Here is a 23354-nt window from a genome sequence, read left to right as displayed (position 1 = left end):
TTTTACCATTGAGGCTGTTTTGAGACATTAAAGAGCGTCAGGTACTGCTGGAAGGTCTATCAATGGCATGTCCATCTTTTTGTGAGAAATTACACTCAAAACATTTATAAAGTATAAAAGGCCCACACTTTAGATGAGGCCTGGTAGAAAGACTTAACAAATGATTAGTAAATTGTTTATAAGGACCTAATATTAAACGTATTATGAATGGAGTAATGATGAATAAATGATGAATAAACTATTTACTATTAAATCCATAAAATACTTTTATTACTTGGAGTTATTCTAAAGTGCTTCCCAATCATGTCAGATCAGCAACAACATAAAAGAAGGGTGGAAGGAATGATGTTTTAATTTAATTAAGAAGGTTTTAAGAAGGATATTGAACTTTCCTTAGCATAGGCAATGGTGATCATTGGCCAATGTTTCACTGACATCTTAATAATGTAATGACATGTAATTATAGTGAAATCCATCAGACCTGGGTTCAATTCAGTTTTGAAGCAATTTTTATATTGGTTCCATTGCACCAGGAAACCTCAATCAAGCTATAAAGTATTTAAAATGATTAGAAATAGTATTTTTTCTGATTAGTGATCATTTCCGACAGGTGCTGGGGACGACACCAGATCATGGGGACCTCCGTTTGTTGGTGATGAGAGTGCTTATTTTCTCAGTGTGAACAGAAACAAAAAGGTACAACCCTTGAATTTGATCCCATTTTGTTGTGTGACAAAGTTGAATTTTTAATGGATTTAGTTGTCATTCTATGTAATTGAGCTACACACAATACTCCATCATGTCATAGTGAAAAGACAATTCCACAAATGTTAATAAATTAAATAACAAATGTTGTTTCAAACGTATTCACCACTTTTTATTTTATTTTAGGCGAGCCTAAATCAGTTCAGGAGTGAAATGGATGTACCCCATGATGTGGCTTAACAAATCATATTTTATTTGACTAGGCAAGTCAGTTAAGAGCAAATTAGTATTTACAATGACGGCCTACCAAAGCCCTCCTGCGGGGACAGGATAAAAAAAAGATATAGGACAAAACACACATCAGGACAAGAGAGACAACACTACATAAATAGAGACCCACGACAACAAAATAGCAAGGCTAAAATAGCAAGGCTATTGGGCACAGACAACAGCACAAAGGGCAAGACGGTTGAGACAACAATACGTCACGCAAAGCAGACACAACTGTCAGTAAGAGTGTCCATGATTGAGTCTTTGAATGAAGAGATTGAGATAGGTGTCCAGTTTGAGTGTTTGTTGCAGCTCGCTCCAGTCGCTAGCTGCAGTGAACTGAAAAGACGAGCAATCCAGGGATGTGTGTGCTTTGGGGACCTTTAACAGAATGTGTCTGGCAGAATGGGTGTTGTATTTGGAGGATGAGGCCTGCAGTAGATATCTCAGATAGGGGGGAGTGAGGCCTAAGAGGGTTTTATAAATAAGTATCAACCAGTGGGTCTTACGACAGGTATACAGAGATGACCAGTTTACAGAGAACTATAGAGTGCAGTGTCCTGCATTGGTGGCAAATCTGATTACCGAATGGTAAGGAACATCTAGCCGCTCAAGAGCACCCTTACCTGCCGATATATAAATTACTTCTCTGTAATCTAGCATAGGTAGGATGGTCATCTGAATCAGGGTTAGTTTGGCTCCTGGGGTGAAAGAGGAGCGATTACGAATGAGGAAACCAAGTCTAGATTTAACTTTAGCCTGCAGCTTCGATGTGTTGAGAGAAGGACAGTGTACCGTCTAGCCATACTCCCAAGTATTGTATGAGGTGACTACCTCAAGCTCTAAACCCTCAAAGGTAGTAATCACATCGGTGGGGAGAGGGGCATTCTTCTTACCAAACCACACAGCCTTTGTTTTGGAGGTGTTCAGAACAAGGCTAAGGGCAGAGAAAGCTAATTGGACACTGAGAAGGATTTGATGTAGAGTGTTTAACACAAAATCCAGGGAGGGGCCAGCTGAGTATAAGACTGTATCATCTGCATATAAATGGTTGAGAGAGCTTCCTACTGCCTGAGCTATGTTGTTGATGTAAATTGAGAAGAGCATGGGGCCTAGGACCGAGCCACAATAATGGAATGGTCTATCGTTTTGAAAAGCTTTGGCCAAGTCAATACAAATGTCACCACCCCATTGCTTAGAACAAAGGGCAGTGGTGACACCATTTAGGACCTTTTACGTCACTTTGTAACTGTGTCCTTATTTTCAAGCATGGTGGTGGCTGCATCATGGTATGGGTATGCTTGACATCAGCAAACACTGGGGAGTTTTTCACTATGGCGCTAAGCACAGGCAAAATCCTAGAGGAAAACCTGCTTCAGTCTGCTTTTACACCAGACACTGGTAAAGGAATTCACCATTTAGCAGGACAATAACCTATAACACAAGGCCAGATCCACACTGGAGTTGCTTACCAAGAAGGGTGAATGTTCCTGAGTGGCCAAGTTACAGTTTTGACTGAAACCTGCTTCAAAATCTATGGCAAGACTTGAACATTGCTGTCTTGCCATGATCCCCAACACATTGACAGAGCTTGAATACTTTAGAAAAGAATAATGGAAAAATATTGCACAATCCAGGTGTGCAAAGCTCTTACGGACTTACGCAAGAAGACTCACCGCTAATCACTGCCAAAGGTGTTTCTAACATGTACAGTGAGCTCCAAAAGTGTTGGGACAGTGACAGTTTTGTTGTTTTGGCCCTGTACTCCAGTACTTTGGATTGTAAATTATACAATGACTGTGGTTAAAGTGCAGACTGTCAGCTTTAATTTGAGGGTATTTCCATCCATATTGGGTGAACCGTATAGAAATTACATCACTTTTTGTCCATAGTCAAAGAGTGAAATGAACACTCAGTGGTTCAAATCACCACATTATTAGTATTAATAACCAGAGTTATTGTTCTACTCTGTGGAGAGTAAAACATTCCCATCAAAATCACACCCATCATTATCCTATTTCCCATGGTCTACTACAGGAAGATTTTATTTTGGGGGGGGATTGTTTTTAATATCTGTTTTTGCATGTACATTGATTGTTTGGTTAATCTTAAAAGCCCAGTGCACAGGAGTTGTAGTAATACTGTGAAAATTATGATAATGCCCTTTTAGTGTAATAGGTGTTTGAAAAGACCTGTTTCAGCAAAATTCTTGCCAGTCCTAGCAGAATTCTTGCATGACAAATGTATCTTTGCTAAGAAGCTATTTTTGTTTCTTTTTGACCATTTGCAATTGCAAATAATTTCAGTGAGGTACTTAATTCTTACCCCAAAATTATTTGATATTGAGATAAAAACAGCTGCGTTGGACCTTTTCTTAAGCTACACAAAGATAAATAACATACCTTTTTCTAAACTAACCCAATCAGTTAGATTTATTGCACCTGTTACTGAAATGGTTCTTCCAGTTTAAATGGTTTAGGTCGTCTCCTTTTTCAATTGTCCTAACATTGACAGTCATTCTTAATGCAGGTTGTTGCAGGTGAATACAATTCCAACTGTTGGATTCTATTGGAACTCTGGATTCCAATAGATTCACCAATCACTTTGCAAGACAGCTTAATGTGACTTGCAGGCCTAATGTAGCCTGTAAACCAGGAAATTCCTAACACCCCTGTGTTAGGGTAAAACTAGGCCATCAAAGTAAGGCCTTATGATGTCCCGTATTGTCAAAGTTAGGTTTTTATGATAGCTTTCGCCTAGGAACTAGCTCGGTGAAGGCCACAGGACTTAAAATGGATCAAATTCAACAACCGTGTCTCTGTCACTAACAAATATGGTCGTGGGCGGTAACTCTACTAACTATACTACTACTAGTGTACACAGCTCACTAGATCACATCAGTTACATGTACAAGAAGCAGTGTCTAGTATTGTCACATTGAAAGTTGCTATTGTTTGCTTTACTTCACCATTCGCTTTATCTGATGTAATCTGAATTTTGCCTGAAAAATCTTTTATGTTTGTTTTAACAATGTATTGATTCTGTTTGTAGAGCGTTGCTGTAAATCTCAAAGACCCAAGAGGAGCCAAGATAATCTTAGAGGTAGGAAAATGATTGGGAATGTGCTATTTCTCAGAATGGTACATTTCATTTGAATTCCACACACATTGAATGGGCCGAAACAGGCTGCTGTTCTCAAGATCGTTATCAATAAAATGTTGCTAAGGTGCAGATCATTCCATTTGCCTCTTGGGGTGTAAAGGAGACCCGGGGTAGCTCCACCCACTGCGTGCCATTTTGAAAGGGATTGTTGAATAAATGATTGTAACATTGTTGTGTTCGAGACCAACTAAAGTGAGACCGATTCAAGACCATTATTGCAATTTTGTTAAGTCACCACAATAATAAAAGTTCAAAATGTCCAGTATTTCTGTGTTCATATTTCAAAACAACATATGGCTTCTTTGGACATTCAAAATGGTGAAGAAATACATGCCGAGAGGAAAATAAAGTTAGTTTGATTGTAATTGCCATTCTCAGCCTTAGTTATATCCGTCGTTTTTTTTTTGTCCAGAATATTGTGTCATTTAAACTGAAATAGTGTATCCCGAATGGAGGCTGCAAACAATGTACCAGGCCAGCTGTGATTTATAACGCGATGGCAATATTTTTGGACTACCAAGAAATGTATTGGTGAATTAAATGAATCATGCATTGAAATGCATCTGTCTATTCTGCCGAAAATGGCTTAGTGTACGTCACGGAACATTGAGTCAAATACAAACTTATTTTTAACACCTCTTATAAAGTTGGTTTTGTAGCACAAAGTGGGAATTTGAATTTTTTACTAATATTATGATTGTCTGTTTGTTTCATATCTGCAAATTAGTTCAAACGCAGTCAGTTACACATTAAACTTTAGGTCACCGGTTACTTTGTGTGCTAAACGTGAAATGTTTTTTTGGTTTGAGGAAGTAATAGTTATATATTTCAATTGGGAAATGCTTAATGGTTGTGTTTTTGATTGGGACCTACTGGCGTATTATGTCTGAGTTTATGTACTGCTTTAGCTTTAACATCATGCTGTGTGTGACTGCTGTCTTTCCATTGGCCCTATGCAGTGGTGTAGGGGTTCCTGGAGAAGTGTGTGTACAAACATTTTTCCAAAAAGTTCCCAAACGGCACGCCCATCGAAGGAAAGGCACCCTGCGAAGGAAAGGAACCCTTACGTTTAAAAAAATAAATCACGTTTTCCTATAGATTTTTCAGGTTTTCACTCTCAAAATCACACCCATTTTTCTTTTTTTTCTATACTACTTTTTAGTTTATTTTTACATAGTATTTTTTCTATGATTTGATGGTTTAAGTCCACAACACTACTTAAACCACACAACTGATTTGATCGACCTCGGGACCTGGCTCCCCAGTGGGTGGTCCTCCGACCACCCTGGCCCATGTCTATCCATGTCAATGCCCCTGATGTGAACAGTGCATGATGACATTTGCGCATCCCACGTAGCCTACTAACCAACACTTCAGACTAAACCTTTTCAATACCTGGTTTGCATACCCATTGTTGCCAGAGTTAGCATTAGATTTTACTGGTGGAAACTGCTTTCCTACCCTACCGGCTACTGATGTCATTCTTCTGTGAGATACTCCATGCCAAAACCAGTTGAGAGCTGCACACTTTTGCTGCCTGCAGATGATATTCCGATGACACTAGGCTATGTGTGCTGCACTCATGTGAATATATTTAACGTGCGTTGCAATTGTAAATCTAATTTTATTGGTCACAAGCACATGGTTAGCAGATGTTAATGCGAGTGTAGCGAAATGCTTGTGCTTCTAGTTCCGACCGTGCAGTGACATCTAACAAGTAATACAACAATTACATAACAACTACCTCATACTCACAAGTGTAAAGGAATGAATAGGAATATGTACATATAAATATATGGATGAGCGATGGCCGTGCGGCATAGGCAAGATGCAGTAGATGGTATAGAGTACAGTATATACCAATGAGATATATGAGTAATGTAGGATATGTAAACATTATATAAAGTGGCATTGTTTAAAGTGACTAGTGATACATTTATTACATCCAATTTTTTATTGCTGTGGCTAGAGATTTGAGTCAGTATGTTGGCAGCAGCCACTCAATGGTAGTGATTGCTGTTTAACAGTCTGATGGCCTTGAGATAGTGGCTGTTTTTCAGTCTCTCGGTTCCAGCTTTGATGCACCTGTACTGACCTCGCCTTCTGGATGATAGCAGGGTGAATAGGCAGTGGCTCGGGTGGTTGTTGTCCTTGATGATCTTTATGGCCATCTTGTGACATCAGGTGGTTTAGGTGTCATAGAGAGCAGGTAGTTTGCCCCCGGTAATTCCATTGTGCAGACCTCACTACCCTCTGGAGAGCCTTACGGTTGTGGGCGGAGCAGTTGCCGTACCAGGCGGTGATACAGCCCAACAGGTTGCTCTCGATTGTGCATCTGTAGAATTTGAGTGTTTTTGGTGATGAGCCAAATTTCTTCAGATTGTCTGTGTGGGTGGATCATTTCAGTTTGTCAGTGATGTGTACGCCGAGGACCTTAAACTTTCCACCTTCTCCATTACTGTCTTGTCGATGTGGATAGGGGGGTGCTCCCTCTGCTGTTTCCTGAAGTTCACGATCATCTCCTTTGTTTTGTTGACATGGAGTGTGAGGTTATTTTCCTGACACCAGGTTACTTTGTGCATTATTTCTCTATTGTACTTCATACTTGATAAGTCGTATAACTACACTACTTTGGGAAGTAGACCTAATGTACTTTTTTTCTTCAACCAATGTAGCTAGCGCACATCCCATTTTAAAACATGTTTGTTAATAAGTGTTTCACCGTTGCTGCTGACAGACATGATAGGCTACATTGATTGATGGACCATGTCAGTATTGCTAGTTATTAACAAGCTAACAGCCATCTAGTTTATCCCTGGAAATCTAAATATTGTTTGATTTGCTTTCCTATAGTGGTGATGGCGGTAGTCCGACTGACTATGTCTACCAGGATGAGGATTTGCCGACGTCAAGCTCTTTCGATGCCAATGTAGCTCTCTTTCAATTGGCATTGAACATCTTAAGACTCCTAGGAAGGTGGGGCGATACTGATAATCGATAATTGAGAAGAGAATTGTATTGGATTCAGCGTTTGTGTACCATGTCTCCTAGAGGTTTGATATCAGACCATTTCTTACATGAATGTGTCACTTTGATTTGTCTTGCCTTCCAGGTTACCCACTTGGTCATTTGGTAAATACATATGCTATTTTCTGGAACTACTACATGTACCTATCTCATTGTCGTAAAATGATTAGAGATACACAAATTGTTTTTGCACCCACCATGCGTCGTGTCCGCAATGGTCAGGTGTGATGAAACGTGTATATTTTCGAATGTGCATTGGGAGCTTTAACCGTGTGCGGGCATTCTTGTTCTATACCAATACACGTTTACTATCATGAAAATGCAGTTACTTGCTGTATAACTCATACAGTTCAGACTGTGATCGTCTTCCAGAGGTGACTATATTAAAACCAAAGAGTTATAGCTAACATTCATTTAACAATCCCTTGAAAACGAAACGCAGTTGTCAATGGTTTTAGCGCAGCTGGGGGTGTCCTTGCCCCCCCCCAGCAGCCAAATCAAACGCTCTGCACCGCATTGTGACTTTTTATTGATAATCATGCTAGAATGATATATATATATTATATATATATATGCCATTTAGCAGACGCTTTTATCCAAAGCGACTTACAGTCATGTGTGCATACATTGTACGTATGGGTGGTCCCGGGAATCGAACCCACTACCCTGGCGTTACAAGCGCCATGCTCTACCAACTGAGCTACAGAAGGACCAATGACCTTCGCATTCCATTCCAATCTTTCTCCCGATGATGATATGTGGGTGCATTGACATTTCGAATGACGATTTGGGTGACAATATACAGCACAGGAGAAACTGACGTAATGGGCTGTATTCCTCAGCTTGCAGGGATGTGTGATGTCCTTGTGGAAAACTATCTACCTGGAAAGCTTGATCAGATGGGCCTTGGCTACGACGATGTACACAAAGCAGCCCCGAGACTGGTGTATTGCTCTATTTCAGGTACCTACCCCTGGCTCTGTGCTCATTCCTCTCCACCCATCTTTCAAATTATTCCAGCATTATATTGAACCCCCACCTTTCTGCAACTCCATTTCTGTGATCAACATGTATGAAATATTTAGCATCAGAAAACCGAATAAAGTCTCTGAATCGTTTTGATTGGAATTCTGTTTCCACACCCTGAATGTAATGTATGGAAAGGGAATTGACCCCAACTCTGGGTTTTAGCTAGTCAACGTGTGTGTGTATGGTGTGGGAGAGCTCTAGTTTATGGCTTGCAAATCCTTAATTAAGGAAATGTAATGACTGGTTGACAATTTCTACTCCATTATGTTGATGCCTCTAAAGAGTGTTTTTTTGTTTGTTTTGTTTTGTATGCTGTCAATCTTTACTATCCATGTTTTCAATTAATTTTGAGACCTTGTGAAAAGGCCCATTTCAGTTTACTGTCTGCATTATTCACTCGTAAAGCAAGTGAGGCTTCATGCGAAAATTGCTCCGTTGCCACACTAATCTGTAACTGATGGCGTATGTCCCCACGCTAGAGATTGATTTTGCGTGTGGTCAAGCTGTAAATCCCGGAATCTTGTCACACTCTGTTCAAAAGCCCACGTCACCGTCTCCTGTGCAGTGATGTCGTGTCACCTTGGCATACCCTTCTGTGTTGAAGTGGTATTGCTATATATTATCATGGGCCTTTTGTGTCAAATCAGATCAAAGTAAATGCCTAAAGTTCTCATTGATGGTCACTAGAGGGAGCCTAACACCCTCGTAAACATGCATTTCTCTGGATTTCTAGTTTCTTCAAACACCACAGTGTCGAAATAAAGTGTCAACCATTAGTTCATACCTCCTGTCTTAGTACCCAGATACATCAGATGTGGTGAGTTGGTTTAAGATTTGCCATTTTATTCCCGGTGGTAAGGAAAGCAATGAATTGCAGATCGTTTTAATTTCCCCAAGTTTTGTTGGAAGGTGACTTATGTTGCCAAATTTCCAAGCCCGCTTTCTTGTTAAATGCTGGAAACATTACCCACGAGGCCTTGGTAAATTGTGGATGGTAAACACGACAGTGAAATTGGAAAGATTTACAATGCTCATGTTGAAATGTTTAATTTAGCTGGATTTAGACAACTTCCTTTTGTGAATCTGTAACTAATGTGTTTTGATTAGGTTCATGTGGCCTTTGCCTCATAAACCATTTGAGTTTTTTGATGTCTCCAGATATTTATAGAATAGATTTTTCAACCTTATTTATATCCATACACAATTTTCAATTTCAAAGTTGTTTTAAGTGTTCTGATCTTTAATTTGAGCAGACCTCCTAGCTCTTTCTTTCAGTATTAAGCCATTAAAGTTCCAGGATAAGACACACTTTTAGGAAAATATACATTTTATCCACCTCTGCAATCAAGTGAAAAGGAAACCATTTATGCCTGTGAAAAGGAAACCATTTATGCCTGTGAAACGGAAACCATTTATGCCTGTGACAGTGGAAAATACATTTTAGTTCACTTAATGAACGTGCTTGCTTTATGTGCAGTGAGCCTCTTGCAATGATGTCATCATTTGATTTATTTTTGCTTATTGGTTGATTGCCTTGGAGACATTTAGTGACCTCGTGGCAATTTTGAGTAGCCATATTTTATGATTTCTTTTTTAAAACGAAGCAATAACACATGGAGTATGATTGCTTATGTAATCTTTCAGATCCCAGTGATGGCGCATATCGGCAGGCCCGCTCATGGAAACAACTTAAGACAGAGTGCCCACTTTGCAAAAGACTCGGCAGTTTTAGTATTGGAAGTGGTAGAAATCTTCCAATATATTTAGCCTGCTGTTTCTAAAAACGACAAACTGTAGCCTTGCATGTTAAGTCCTTGCCAGTAACTTCAATGGTATTGTCACCCAAAAATATACACTTTTTCTTTTTCTTAAAAGGGTTATGCAGACACACATAGTCAAGCTATGTTGTGACCTCTGTACAGGATGCTTTGCTCCTTACAAAACATGGCTTAAACACTTTGTGGCCACACGTCTGCCCAGTTTTTTCCAATAATCTAATTCGAAGACCGTGAAATATGGTTCGATTTTTTTATTATTATTTTTCTCCCCCTGGAGTGCTTATTTTGATTGGGCTGCAGTGGCTATAGCGTAGTACACGTAAACACTCTTGATTTTCTTCTGCAATGTCTGTTTTTTGGCCTCAATCAAACAAGACCAATATTCCTTTTCCCTGTTTTAGTTAGTTCGTGTTATGTCTGCATAAGGTGGGACCTTGTAAGCTAAAAGTTACTTGCTATTATTGAATTAATTACGTCTTGAGCTGACACATCTTAGTCCCTGAAATCGGATAGTAGGCTGTTTATGGAAAAAAAATGATTTTGTTTTTATTGTACTATATAAAACTGTCAGAAATATAAGTATGACATATGGCTGGTTTCAGCTTGCCGCTGTGCTTCAAATTATGTGCATTATACTGTAGTACAGTGGATGTCAGCGATACTACATGACCTAGTTTCATAAGAATCCCTGCTAAATGTGTGATGCTCATGTGATTTCCATATTTCTGTGTCAGGCAGAGAGAAATGCAAGATAAAGTTTTACTCGTCTGTTCTGGGGGAATATAAAAACATGCATTTCGTCTCTGTAGAAATTTATATTTATTTACCCCCCAGACTTCTTGAAGGTAGATTCCGCTATATGGCGTATCTACTGTATCTATCTTTTTAAAATAATTTCATAATACATTTTAAAGGTATAAGACAAATAATCCGTCATGTCATGAACCCTCTGTTTGAAATAATATTTGTAAAGGATTTAAAGGGTGAAAATACTTTTTCATTCACATGAATAATTCATATATTTTTTTTAGTTGATACTTAAGATTTTTATAGAATTTTTTTAATCATTTGTTTCATGTATTTGAGCCTGTGCTGTGCCAATCCAGTAAGTCTTATACAAATATGGACTACAGCTCCCAAGCTTTCTGTAGATATAAGGGTTTACTAGTCTATTCTTTATGGCCCTCTCTATACTTCCCGGCAAATATTGGTTAAAATCAAAGGCTGTCAGCTCAAGATTATATTTGTCCAGTGTTGACAACAGAGTTGCAATTGTGTTTACTTTATGTAAAGGGGTTAATTATTTTGTGTGACTTTTCATAGGGGTTAATACCATGCTGCTGCTGTATAGTACAGAGGGGTTAGATGGTTTGTGTGTGTTTCACATTGGGGTAAAACATTTCTGCCATGATATAGAGGTGGAAAGGCTTCGTGCTGAGGCTACGATGTGACCTTTTTGGGGGCGACCAACCAAATTCACATAGACATGTGAATTATAGATATGTCATTATCATTGAAAGCAAGTCTAAGAAGCGGTAGATCTGTTCTATGTGTGCTATTTCTATGCTTTTAGTTATTAGTGGCAATATGTAACTTTTTGGGAGATGCTGACCAAATGCACATAGGAATGTAAAGTTATAGATCTACCATTCTACTTGAAACCAAGTCTAAGAAACAGTAGAGCTGTTCTATATGCACTATTTTTATGCTTCCCATTCTTAAGTTTAGTTTTCACTTCCTTTTATTTTCGGTTTTGTACACCAGCTTCAAACAGCTGAAAAAACAAAATTTCTGGTTATGGAAAATATATCTTTCACAGTGGTTTCGATGGTACAATGATTATCTACACTTGCTTATTTTGTCACATAAACTGTAATTAGGTGAACTATTAAAAGTTTTGGCAACCAGGAAATGGCAGAGTGATTTCTGCATAGTATACTTTAATAACCCATCACTTGTTAGTGTGCTTCTGTCTTAATCTATGAGCATGATCAGTTGGCTCTAGGATTCGAACTAGCAACCTTTTGGTTACTGGCCCAACGCTCTTAACCGCTAGGCTACCTGCCACCCTAATATTAGTAGAATTAAGCAATAAGGCGTGAGGTGCATGATTTATTGTAAATATTCCATAGCCTAGGGGTGTTCTTAGGCATGAAGCCAAAGTCCAGCTATGGGAAGGTCATAAAGTGTGTGTGTGTTGGTTCCAAGGCTATGGACAAACTGGGCCGCTGTCCCAGCGACCAGGGTATGACTCAATCGCCTCTGCTGTCTCTGGCATGATGCACATCACCGGCCCTGAGGTGAGTATGTTTCTCTCCCCGATATATACACAGTGTACAAAACATTAGGAACACCTTCCTAATATTGAGTCGCACCCCTTTTTCCCCTAGACACAGCCTCAATTTGTTTGGGCATGGACTCTACAAGGTGTCGAAAGCGTTCCACAGGGATGCTGGCCCATGCTGACTCCAATGCTTCCCACAGTTCTGTCAAGTTGGCTGGATGTCCTTTGAGTGGTGGAGCCAATCTTGATACACGCGGTAAACTGTTGAGCATTAAAAACCCAGTAGCGTTGCCGCTCTTGTTGTTTTGCACATTCACCACAATCCAGCACACATACACAATCCATGTATGAGTTGTTTCAAGGCTTCAAAATGATTATTTAACCCGTCTCCTCTTCATCTACACTGATTTAAAGTGGATTTAACAAGTGACATCAGTAATGCTAACCTGGTCAGTCTATGTCATGGAAAGAACAGGTGTTCGTAATGTTTTGTATGCTCGCTGTACGTTGTTTTCAACATACATATTTTACTTTTTACTTTGACATACGTGACTACATTGTTTATTTATAAAGTAATTATAACTCGCCGTGTCCTCACCTGGGATTTTAACTCACAACTCATCCATACGAAGATTTATACATTCACTACTGTAAGTTGCTTTGGATGGAAGTCTGCTTAATGGTTTCTCAATATATACGTATATATTTTTTTACTTGCTCTGATGCGCAGGATGGGGACCCAGTTAGGCCGGGCGTCGCAATGACTGACCTGGCCACAGGACTCTATGCCCACGGAGCCATCATGGCCGCCCTGCTGCAGTGTCACAGGACAGGAAGGGGCGTTCACATTGACTGCAACCTGCTTTCCACCCAGGTAACTCACGATTACCACCAGTCTGGTTGAATCCAGTCTCTTAATAATATAATGCTCTTGAATGATATGGCAAAATGAAGATTTCTGCCTAAATAGACATACCCAAAAGTAATAACTTGTAATGCTGCATATTTTGTCTAATTTGTTATACAGGTGTTTTTTTAATTTTTTTTTTATCTGTTTGAATTATGCTCTGCTCCACTTTCCCACTGTCACGTCTAGTCAAGGTGGGTGGAATCAGGCGCAGAGAGCAAATAGTGAATAGTAGTTTATTCTCCGGTGAACAAAAATAAACACGGACAACCCAAAATACAAACAGGGTGAAAATATCCAAAACAGGATAACAGACAAACCGGAGAATAAATAAACACAAAAACACGACAGACGAAACGAAATGACAAAAACAAACAATCCCGCACAAAACAAGGGCGGGACAACCTACATTATATACAGATACTAATTAACTAACACACAGGTGAAAACAATCAGACAAAACCAACAGATAACCGAAAAGGGATCGGTAGTGGCTAATAGGACGGTGACGACGACCGAGCACCGCCTGAACGGGCAGGAGAGCCAACCTCGGCGGAAGTCGTGACACCCACTTACAAACTCTGCCATTCAAAGCAGCCCTGCGTTAGGCTATCAAAGAACTGTCAATGAATAATCATATCAGTGTATGGAATACGTTAATTAATGGCTGCAGCAATCATTACATGGTTTGACAAGCTGCATTACAAAATTATTATTGGACAAAACAACAATTAAGTCGTTCAAATGAGATGACTTAGTATCTTTTATATATTATATATTCTATTTTTAACTAAGTTGTTCGAACAAGATACTAAGTTATTCAAATGAGAATTCCAAGAGTATATTTGTATTTATTTTTTGGCTTTTGATTTCAGGGCTTCTGTGAAAGGGATATTTGTTTCAATTCTACAAAATTATTTTGTGTGTTTTCTTTTTGAGAGCTATAAATCTGCCTGAGAACATCCCAGCAAAATGAAATTACTATTGTTACGTCTGCTACACTGTCCCATTTCATATGCACTATTGCAAGCACAGCTGTGAGTTTTGCAGGCATGATCCCTTAAAATAGCACATTTGAATCGTGACAACCAGCACTTTTAAGGAACAACACAACAGTAGAGGTAGTATGCATGGAAATAATTAACTGTATTTACAGTGCCTTCAGAAAATATTCACACCCCTTGACATTTTCCACATTTTGTGTTACAGCCTGAATTTAAAATGGTTTAAATTTAGATTTTTTTTGCATGGACTTACTCTGTGTGCAATAAGTGTTTTTAACATGATTTTTACATTTACATTACATTTAAGTCATTTAGCAGACGCTCTTATCCAGAGCGACTTACAAATTATGACATCCAGTGGAACAGTCACTTTACAATAGTGCATCTAAATCTTAAAGGGGGGGGGTGAGAGGGATTACTTTTCCTATCCTAGGTATTCCTTAAAGAGGTGGGGTTTCAGGTGTCTCCGGAATACTACCTCATCTCTGTACCTCTGTACACATATACAATAATCTTTAAGATTCTCAGTCGAGCAGTGAATTTCAAACACCGATTGAACCACAAAGACCAGGGAGGTTTTCCAATTCCTCGCAAATAAGGGAAGCTATTGGTACTACAAATTTTGAGGCGTATTTCCTAACTCAGTTGCCGGAGAGGAAGGAAACCACTCAGGGATTTCACCATGAGGCCAATGGTGACTTTAAAACAGTTGCAGAGTGTAATGGCTGTGATAGGAGAAAACTGAGTATGGATCAACAACACTGTAGTTTCTCCACAATACTAACCTGATTGACAGAGTGTAAACAAGGAAGCCTGTACAGAATACAATCAATTCTAAACATCCAACAAGGCACTAAAGCAATACTGCAATCAATTTGGCAAAGTAATTTAACTTAAATCTCTTTGAAAATCTATGTCAAGACCGGAAAAATGGTTGTTTAGCAATGATCAATAACCAATTGGACGGCGTTTGAAGAATTTAAAAAATAATAATGGGAAAATGTTGCACAATCCAGGTGTGGAAAGCTCTTAGACATACCCAAAGGTGATTCTAACATGTATTGACTCTGTGTTGAATACTTATCTCATTTTGATTTTTTCTTTGACAGATAATACAGATAGTCTCTAAGGTGCAGCTAGGATTAGCTGTTCAGCAGTCTGATAGCCTGGTGGTAGAAGTTGTCTTGGAGCCTTTTGGTCCGAGACCCAATGCACCGATACAGTCCGTGGTTCGGAATACTGGAGTCCTTGTCGATCTTTTGGGCCTTCCTCGCCTGGTGTAGATGTACTGGAAGCCAGACAGCTGCACCGCCCTCAACTGGAAGGCTCTACAGAGGGTGGTGCGGACGGCCTCAGTGATGTATTAGGCCGTCCGCACCACCCTCTGTAGAGCCTTCCAGTTGTGGGCGGTGCAGTTGCCGTACCAGGAAGTGATGCAGTCGGTCGAGATGATCTCGATTGTGCATCTGTAGAATTTGAATTTCTTCAGCTTCTGTTGCACCTTCTTCACCACAGAGAAGCATTTATCTTGGCACCACTCTGCCAGGGCCCTTCCTGTTGGCTGTCCCGACATTGTCGGCGATCAGGCCGACTACCTTCATGTCTGCAAACTTAAAAAAGCCCAAATGATGGTGTTTGAGTACATACAGTGCCTTCGGATATTCAGACCTCTTGACTTTTTCCACATTTTGTTATTTACATTTACATTTAAGTCATTTAGCAGGGAGTATCCAGGGTTGAATATTTTCCCTGACATCCAGTGTTCCATCCGTATTTTAGAAGAAATCACTTTTCTCCCAGGTAACCCGCTGTCCTGGCGTCGTGATTTTCCCCATTGGGGAGCCAAAAACAGCCCAAATGATTGTGGTAGGGAGACGAGCAGGCCAGTTATCCAATACATACAGTGCCTTCGGAAAGTATTCAGACCTCTTGACTTTTTCCACATTTTGTTATGTTACAGCCTTATTATAAAATGGATTAAATAGTTATTTTTCCTCTTCAATCTACACACAATACCCCATAATGCAATGATACAAAGCCAAAAAAACAGTGCCCTTATTTGTTCCCCTCAGGTACTGAGCGTTCCCCTCACAACTCATTAGAAGCACCATGGTCTTGAGCTTCAACTGGAAGTTTTTAGACATTTTTGTGAATGTATTGAAAACGGAATAATCACAGTTTACATAAGTATTCAAGCCCTTTACTCAGTACTGTGTTAAAGCACCTTTGACAGTAATTACAGCCTCTAGTCTTCTTGGGTATGACGCTACAAGCTTGGCACACCTGTATTTGGGGAGTTTCTCCCATTCTTCTCTACACTCTCAAGCTCTGTCAGGTTGGATGGGGAGCGTCACTGCACAGCTAATTTTCAGGTCTCTCCAGAGATGTTCGATTGGGTTCACGTCCGTGCTCTGGCTGTGCCACTCAAGGACATTCAGAGACTTGTCCCGAAGCCACTCTGTGTTATCTTCGCTGAGTGATTAGGGTCGTTGTCCTGTTGGAAGGTGAACCTTCACCCCAGTCTGTGGTCCTGAGTGCCATGGAGCAGATTTTCATCAAGGATCTCGCTGTACTTTGCTCCGTTCATCTTCCCTCAATCCTGACTAGTCTCCCAGTTCATACCGCTGTAAAATATCCCCACAGCATGATGCTGCCACCACCATACTTAACTGTAGGTATGGTGCCGAGTTTCCTCCAGGCGTGACGCTTGGCAGTCAGGCCAAAGAGTTCAATATTGGTTTCATCAGACAAGAGAATCTTGTTTCTCATGGTCCGTGTGCTTTTAGGTGTCTTTTGGCAATCTCCAAGCGGCTGTTATGTGACTTTTTACAGAGGAGTTGCTTCTCTGGCTACTCTGCCATAAAGGCCTGATTTGGTGGAGTGCTGCAGACGGTTGTCCATCTGGAAGGTTCTCCCATCTCCTCAGAGGAACTCTGGAGTTCTGTCAGAGTGACCTGGTTCTTGGTCACCTCCTTGACCAAGGCCCTTCTCCCCTGATTGCTCAGTTTGGCCAGGGGGATGGAGACCACTGTGTTCTTGGGCACCTTCAATGTTGCAGAAAGTTTTGGTACCCTTCCCCAAATCTGTGCATTTACACAATCCTGTCTAGTTGTTCTGCCGACAATTCCTTCGCCCTCATGGCTCTTTTGCTCTGACATGCACTGTCAACTGTGGGACCTTATATAGACAGGTGTGTGCCTTTCCAAATCATGTCCAATCAATTTCAATTTACCATAGGTGGACTCCAATCAAGTTGTAGAAACATCTCAAGGATGATCAATGGAAACAAAATGTGACTGAGCTCAATTTCAAGTCTCATAAAAAGGGTCTCAGTACTCATGTAAGTATTTGTTTTTTATTTGTAATACATTTGCAAACATTTCTTGACATGTTTTCGCTTTTTACATTATGGGGTATCATTTGTAGAATGATGAATTTAAAAAAAATCTATTTTAGAATAAGGCTGTAATGTTACAATGTGGGAAAAGTGTGTAGACAGCCGTGATACAAACTGATGTGAATTCTCTCGTGAGATAATGTGGTCAGCATTTGATCGTGATGTGTTCCAGGTCAGAGAACAGAATGTTTTAAAGGTTTTTACAATACTACCTTCACACCATGAGTTGTTGATTATGAAACATACCCCTCCTTTGCTCATGGTGGAATGAATCCATTCCCGCTAAGCATATAATTTGAGCCACAAGACCAAAGAAGAAAGCGATACTTGGGAACATACATAAATAATCTCTGAATGACTGTGTGAGGAAATCTTTTTTTGCTGTCTGACCATATGCTGTTTTATTTCATTGGATGTTTTTAGAGATCAAATCAATTTGTCACATGCGCCGAATACAATAGGTGTAGACCTTACAGTGAAATGCTTACTTACAAACCCTTAACCAACAATTCAGTTTTAAGAAAAATACCCCCCAAAATATTTTAAATAAAAGTAACATAATTAAAGAGCAGCAGTAAAATATCAATAGCGAGGCTAGATACAAGGGGTACTAGTACAGAGTCAATGTGCGTGGGCATAGAAGCCTCTTGGACCTAGACTTGGCACTCTGGTACGGCTTGCGGTGCGGTAGCAGAGAGAACAGTCTATGACTAGGGTGACTGGAATCTTTGACAATGTTTAGGGCCTTCCTCTGACACCGCCTGGTATAGAGCCCCTGGATGTCAGGAAGCTTGGCCCCAGTGATGTACTGGGCTGTACACACTACCCTCTGTAGTAGAGGTCGAACGATTTATGATTTTTTTAACGCCGATACCGATTTATTGGAGGACCAAAAAAAAGCTGATACCGATTAATCTGACAATTTATAAAAAATAAAAAAAAATAAAAAAAATGTATTTGAATGAATGCTTACGAGCCTGCTGCTGCCTACCACCGCTCAGTCACGCTGCTCTATCAAATATCAAACTAGAGACTTAATTATAACATAATAACACACAGAAATATGAGTCTTAGGTATTTAATATGTTAAAATCCAGAAACTATAAAATAAAATGTTTATTCTTTCAGTGAAATACGGAACCGTTCCGTATTTTATCTAACGGGTGGCATCCATAAGTCTAAATATTCCTGTTACATTGCACAACCTTCAATGTTATGTCATAATTACGTAAAATTCTGCCAAATTAGTTAGCAACGAGCCAGGCGGCCCAAACTGTTGCATATACCCTGACTCTGCGTACAATTAACGCAAGAGAAGTGACACAATTTCCCTAGTTTAATATTGCCTGCTAACATGAATTTCTTTTAACTATATATGCAGGTTTAAAAATATATACTTCTGCGTATTGATTTTAAGAAAGGCATTGATGTTTATGGTTAGGTACATTTGTACAACAATTTGCACACGCTTTTGTTAAATCATCACCCGGTTGGCGAAGTTGGCTGTCTTTGTTAGGAAGAAATAGTCTTCACAGTTGGAAACGAGCCAGGTGGCCCAAACTGCTGCATATACCCTGACTCTGTTGCACAGAATGCAAGAGAAGTGACACAATTTCCCTTGTTAAATGAAATTCAAATCAAATCAAAGTTTATTTGTCACATGCGCCAAATACAACAGGTGTAAACCTTACAGTGAAATGCTTACTTACAGGCTCTGACCAATGGTGCAAAAATAAGTATGTGTGTGTGTGTGTGTGTGTGTGTGTAGGTAAGTAAAGAAATCAAACAACAGTAAAAAAACATTTGAAAAAAGAGTATCAAGGCTATATACAGACACCTGTTAGTCAGGCTTATTGAGGTAGTATGTACATGTAGGTATCGTTAAAGTGACCATGCATATATTATGAACAGAGAGTAGCAGAAGCGTAAAAAGAGGGGTTGGCGGGTGGTGGGACACAATGCAGATAGCCCGGTTAGCCAATTTATGTAGTATGTACATGAATGTATAGTTAAAGTGACAATGCATATAAGATAAACAGAGAGTAGCAGCAGCGTAAAAGAGGGGTTGGGGGGGGTCACACAATGCAAATAGTCCGGGTAACCATTTGGTTACCTCTTCAGGAGTCTTATGACTTGGGGGTAAAAACTGTTGAGAAGCCTTTTTGCCCTAGACTTGGCACTCCGGTACCGCTTGCCATGCCGTAGCAGAGTAGAGAGAACAGTCTATGACTGGGATGGCTGGGGTCTTTAACAATTTATAGGGCCTTCCTCTGACACCGCCTGGTGTAGAGTTCCTGGATGGCAGGCAGCTTTGCCCCAGTGATGTACTGGGCCATTCGCACTTCCCTCTGAAGTGCCTTGCGGTCAGAGGCCGAGCAATTGCCGTACCAAGCAGTGATGCAACTGGTCAGGATGCTCTCGATGTTGCAGCTGTAGAACCTTTAAAGGATCTCAGGACCCATGCCAAATCATTTTAGTTTCCTGAGGGGGAAAGGCTTTGTCATGCCCTCTTCACGACTGTCTTAGTGTGGACCAATTTAGTTTGTTGTTGATGTGGACACCAAGGAATTTGAAGCTCTCAACCTGCTCCAATACAGCCCCGTCGATGAGAATGGGGATGTGCTCGGCGCTCCTTTTCCTGTTGACCACAATCATCTCCTTGGTCTTGGTTACGTTGAGGGATTGGTTGTTATTCTGGCACGACCTGGCCAGGTCTCTGAACTCCTCCCTAGGCTGTCTCATCGTTGTCGGTGATCAGGCCTACCACTGTTGTGTCGTCAGCAAACTTAATGATGGTGCCTGGCCATGCAGTCGTGGGTGAACAGGGAGTACAGGAGGGGACTGAGCAAGCACCCCTGTGGAGCTCCAGTGTTGAGGATCAGCGTGGCAGATGTGTTGCTGCCTACCCTCACCACCTGGGGGCGGCCCGTCAGGAAGTCCAGGATCCAGTTGCAGAGGGAGGTGTTTAGTCCCAGGATCCTTAGCTTGGTGATGAGCTTTGAGGGTACTATGGTGTTGAATACTGAGCTGTAGTCAATGAACAGCATTCTCACATAGGCGTTCCTTTTGTCCAGGCGGGAAAGGGCAGTGTGGAGTGCAATAGAGATTGCATCATCTGTGGATCTGTTTGGGCGGTATGCAAATTGGAGTGGGTCTAGGGTTTCTGGGATAATGGTGTTGATGTGAGCCATTACCACCCTTTCAAAGCACTTTATGGCTAAGGACGTGAGTGCTACAGGTCTGTAGTCATTTAGGCAGGTTGCCTTTGTGTTCTTGGGCACAGGGACTATGGTGGTCTGCTTGAAGCATGTTTTGTAGTAAATAAATTCATAATATTTCGTGAATATTTTTATACAAAATACATGGCATGTTTCTCCCCACAGGGAGAAGCAACATTAAGCTGCTCTTAAGCAGCTACACAGTAAGATTTGGCAATGCACAACCTTTGTTCCACCGTATTGTTAGTGCCCACAATCTTTCTGGTCCTATAGTTTCTGAGCAAAACTTTGGTTTTGCTGTTAGGATGACTGTCCATTAGACCCTGTCGCCACAATGCCTGAGATCTGAAAACACTCAGCATACACTAGACCTGATTCAGTGACTATCAATAGAGATTCTTTCTCCTGTTGAGAGCGGAGACCAGACCATTCCGGCGCCAAGAACGTAATTCCATTTAAATCAATGGAGTGTGAAGAACGTCCGCGTATACATGTCGGCCCGGCACTTTCTCTCCTGACAGCATGTTGCCGTGATCTCTCAGACAGGATGAGTTCAAAGCTGGATCATGTTAGGCTCCTTGGCTGCGTATTCATCTGAGGGATGACACTGTTGCTTTAGGAGAATGGTTTATGTCGTGCTCACGTTTCTCTCACATCGTAACATGGGACCCATGTGACAATTAAGCTTCATTCGGGTACATTGATAAGGCATGCAGAGTAATCGGTCTTAGAAGCAGGCTTTGTTTAAATAGAACTTGGTGCTTTTTAAAATTTCACAAGATGGATCGATTTAATGTAGGCTTAACTGACAGGCAATTAGTGAACTAATTATTCAACTGTCTTGACATTGCTGCAGGGTATCGGTAGATATTCGTTTTGTAGCAGTCTTTACACATTTTCATGGCTATGGTTGCTGTACCCTGGAGGCCCCACTGAAGTTAAGGATCCCAATCCTTCGAATGCGAGCGGTGTCACTTGCACTACTAGGCAAAGAGGACATTTGAGATTTACTGAAGCCTCTACAAATAAATGTCCTCCTGGAACAGTATGAGAGCACATCGTATCATCTTTGTGAAAAATATCTCTATTTTCCTCCCACCAACGCCTGAAACATTCCAGTGTAACCTTTTCTATTGTCTTATCGTGGCAGTTCGAGGGAAAAGTAAAGCTCAACAAATATTTGCGAGGCTGTTTTCTGCAGATTGCAGTTGGATTGAACCAAAATACACAAATTTAAGGGGTTCTTAGGGAACTAACCCTAATTCACCCCTTTCCCACAGCAGATCTGATGTCCTTGTTCTGTGCCATACATCACTTGGCCAGGGACTGTTAAGTCATACAATGCATTCAAAGTATTCACACCCCTTAACCTTTTCTACATTTTGTTGTGTTACAGACTGGAATGGATAAAAAAACAGATTAAATTGATATTTTGTCATTGGCCTACATACAATACCCCATAATGTCAAATTATTACAAATTAATTAAAAATGAAACTCAGAAATGTCTTGAGTCAACTATTCAACCCCTTTGTTATGGCAAGCCTAAATAAGTTCAGATGTAAACATTTGCTGTAAACATTTTAACAAGTCGCATAATAAGTTGCATGGACTCAATCTCTGTTCAATAATAATGTTTAACATTATTTTAGATTGACTACTTCATCTCTGTACCGCACACATACGATTAACCTAAAGGTCCCTCAGTCAAGCAGTTAATTTCAAACACAGATTCAACCATAAAGACCAGGGAGGTTTTCCAATGGGTAAAAATAAAAAGACATTAAATATCCCTTTGAGCATGGTGAAGTTACTAATTACACTTTGGATGCTGTATCAATACACCCAGTCACTACAAAGGTACAGGCCACCTTCCTAACTCAGTTGCCAGAGAGGAAGGAAACCGCTCATGGATTTTGCCATGAGACAGGTTAGAGTTAAACGGCTGTGATAAAACTGAGGATGGATCAACATTGTAGTTACTCCACAATACTAACCTAAATGACAGATTGAAAAGGAAGCCTGTACATAATAAAAATATTCCAAAACATGCATCCTGTTTTGAAACAAGGCACTAAAGGAAAACTGCAAACAACGTGGCAAAGAAATTGACTTTGAGGCCTGAATACAAAGCGTTATGTTTGGCGAAAACACAACACTGAGTACCACTCTTAATATTTTCTAGCATGGTGGTGGCTGTATCATGTTATGGGTATTTTTTTAACCTTTATTTATGCTTGTCATTGGCAAGCGCGAGGGAGGTTTTTTTTTTGGCGTGAAAAGAAACGGAATAGAGCTAAGCACAGGCAAAATCGTAGAGGAAAACCTTGTCTGCTTTCCAATAGACACTGGGAGACATTCACCTTTCAGCAGGACAGTAACTTAAAAAAAATGCCAAATCTAGACTGGATTTGCTTAGCAAGACGACATTGAATGTTCCTGAGTGGCTTAGTTACAGTTTTGACATAAATTGGCTTGAAAATCTATGGCAATACTTAAAAAATGGCTGTCTACAACAACTTGACAGAGCTTGAATAATTATTTAAAATAATAATTTGCAAATATTGTACAATC

At 40.3% G+C, this 23354-nt stretch overlaps 1 protein-coding gene across 4 annotated transcripts in view; it reads left to right on the top strand.

Moving 5' to 3' along the window:
* The window catches only part of sugct (succinyl-CoA:glutarate-CoA transferase), a 171952-nt gene that overhangs the window by 5770 nt on the left and 142828 nt on the right, over nucleotides 1-23354 (top strand). For all 4 annotated transcript variants that reach the window (XM_046356280.1, XM_046356278.1, XM_046356277.1 and 1 more), the window contains exons 4-8: nucleotides 611-696; nucleotides 4027-4077; nucleotides 8007-8127; nucleotides 12180-12271; nucleotides 12986-13129. In XM_046356280.1, coding sequence (XP_046212236.1) covers nucleotides 611-696; nucleotides 4027-4077; nucleotides 8007-8127; nucleotides 12180-12271; nucleotides 12986-13129 — 494 coding nt within the window. The remainder of the gene's footprint in view (nucleotides 1-610; nucleotides 697-4026; nucleotides 4078-8006; nucleotides 8128-12179; nucleotides 12272-12985; nucleotides 13130-23354) is intronic.

The sequence above is a fragment of the Oncorhynchus gorbuscha genome, linkage group LG07 (genome assembly GCF_021184085.1).
Source record: "Oncorhynchus gorbuscha isolate QuinsamMale2020 ecotype Even-year linkage group LG07, OgorEven_v1.0, whole genome shotgun sequence".
NCBI classification, from domain to species: domain Eukaryota; kingdom Metazoa; phylum Chordata; class Actinopteri; order Salmoniformes; family Salmonidae; genus Oncorhynchus; species Oncorhynchus gorbuscha.
This window is presented reverse-complemented; position numbering and strand designations above follow the sequence as displayed.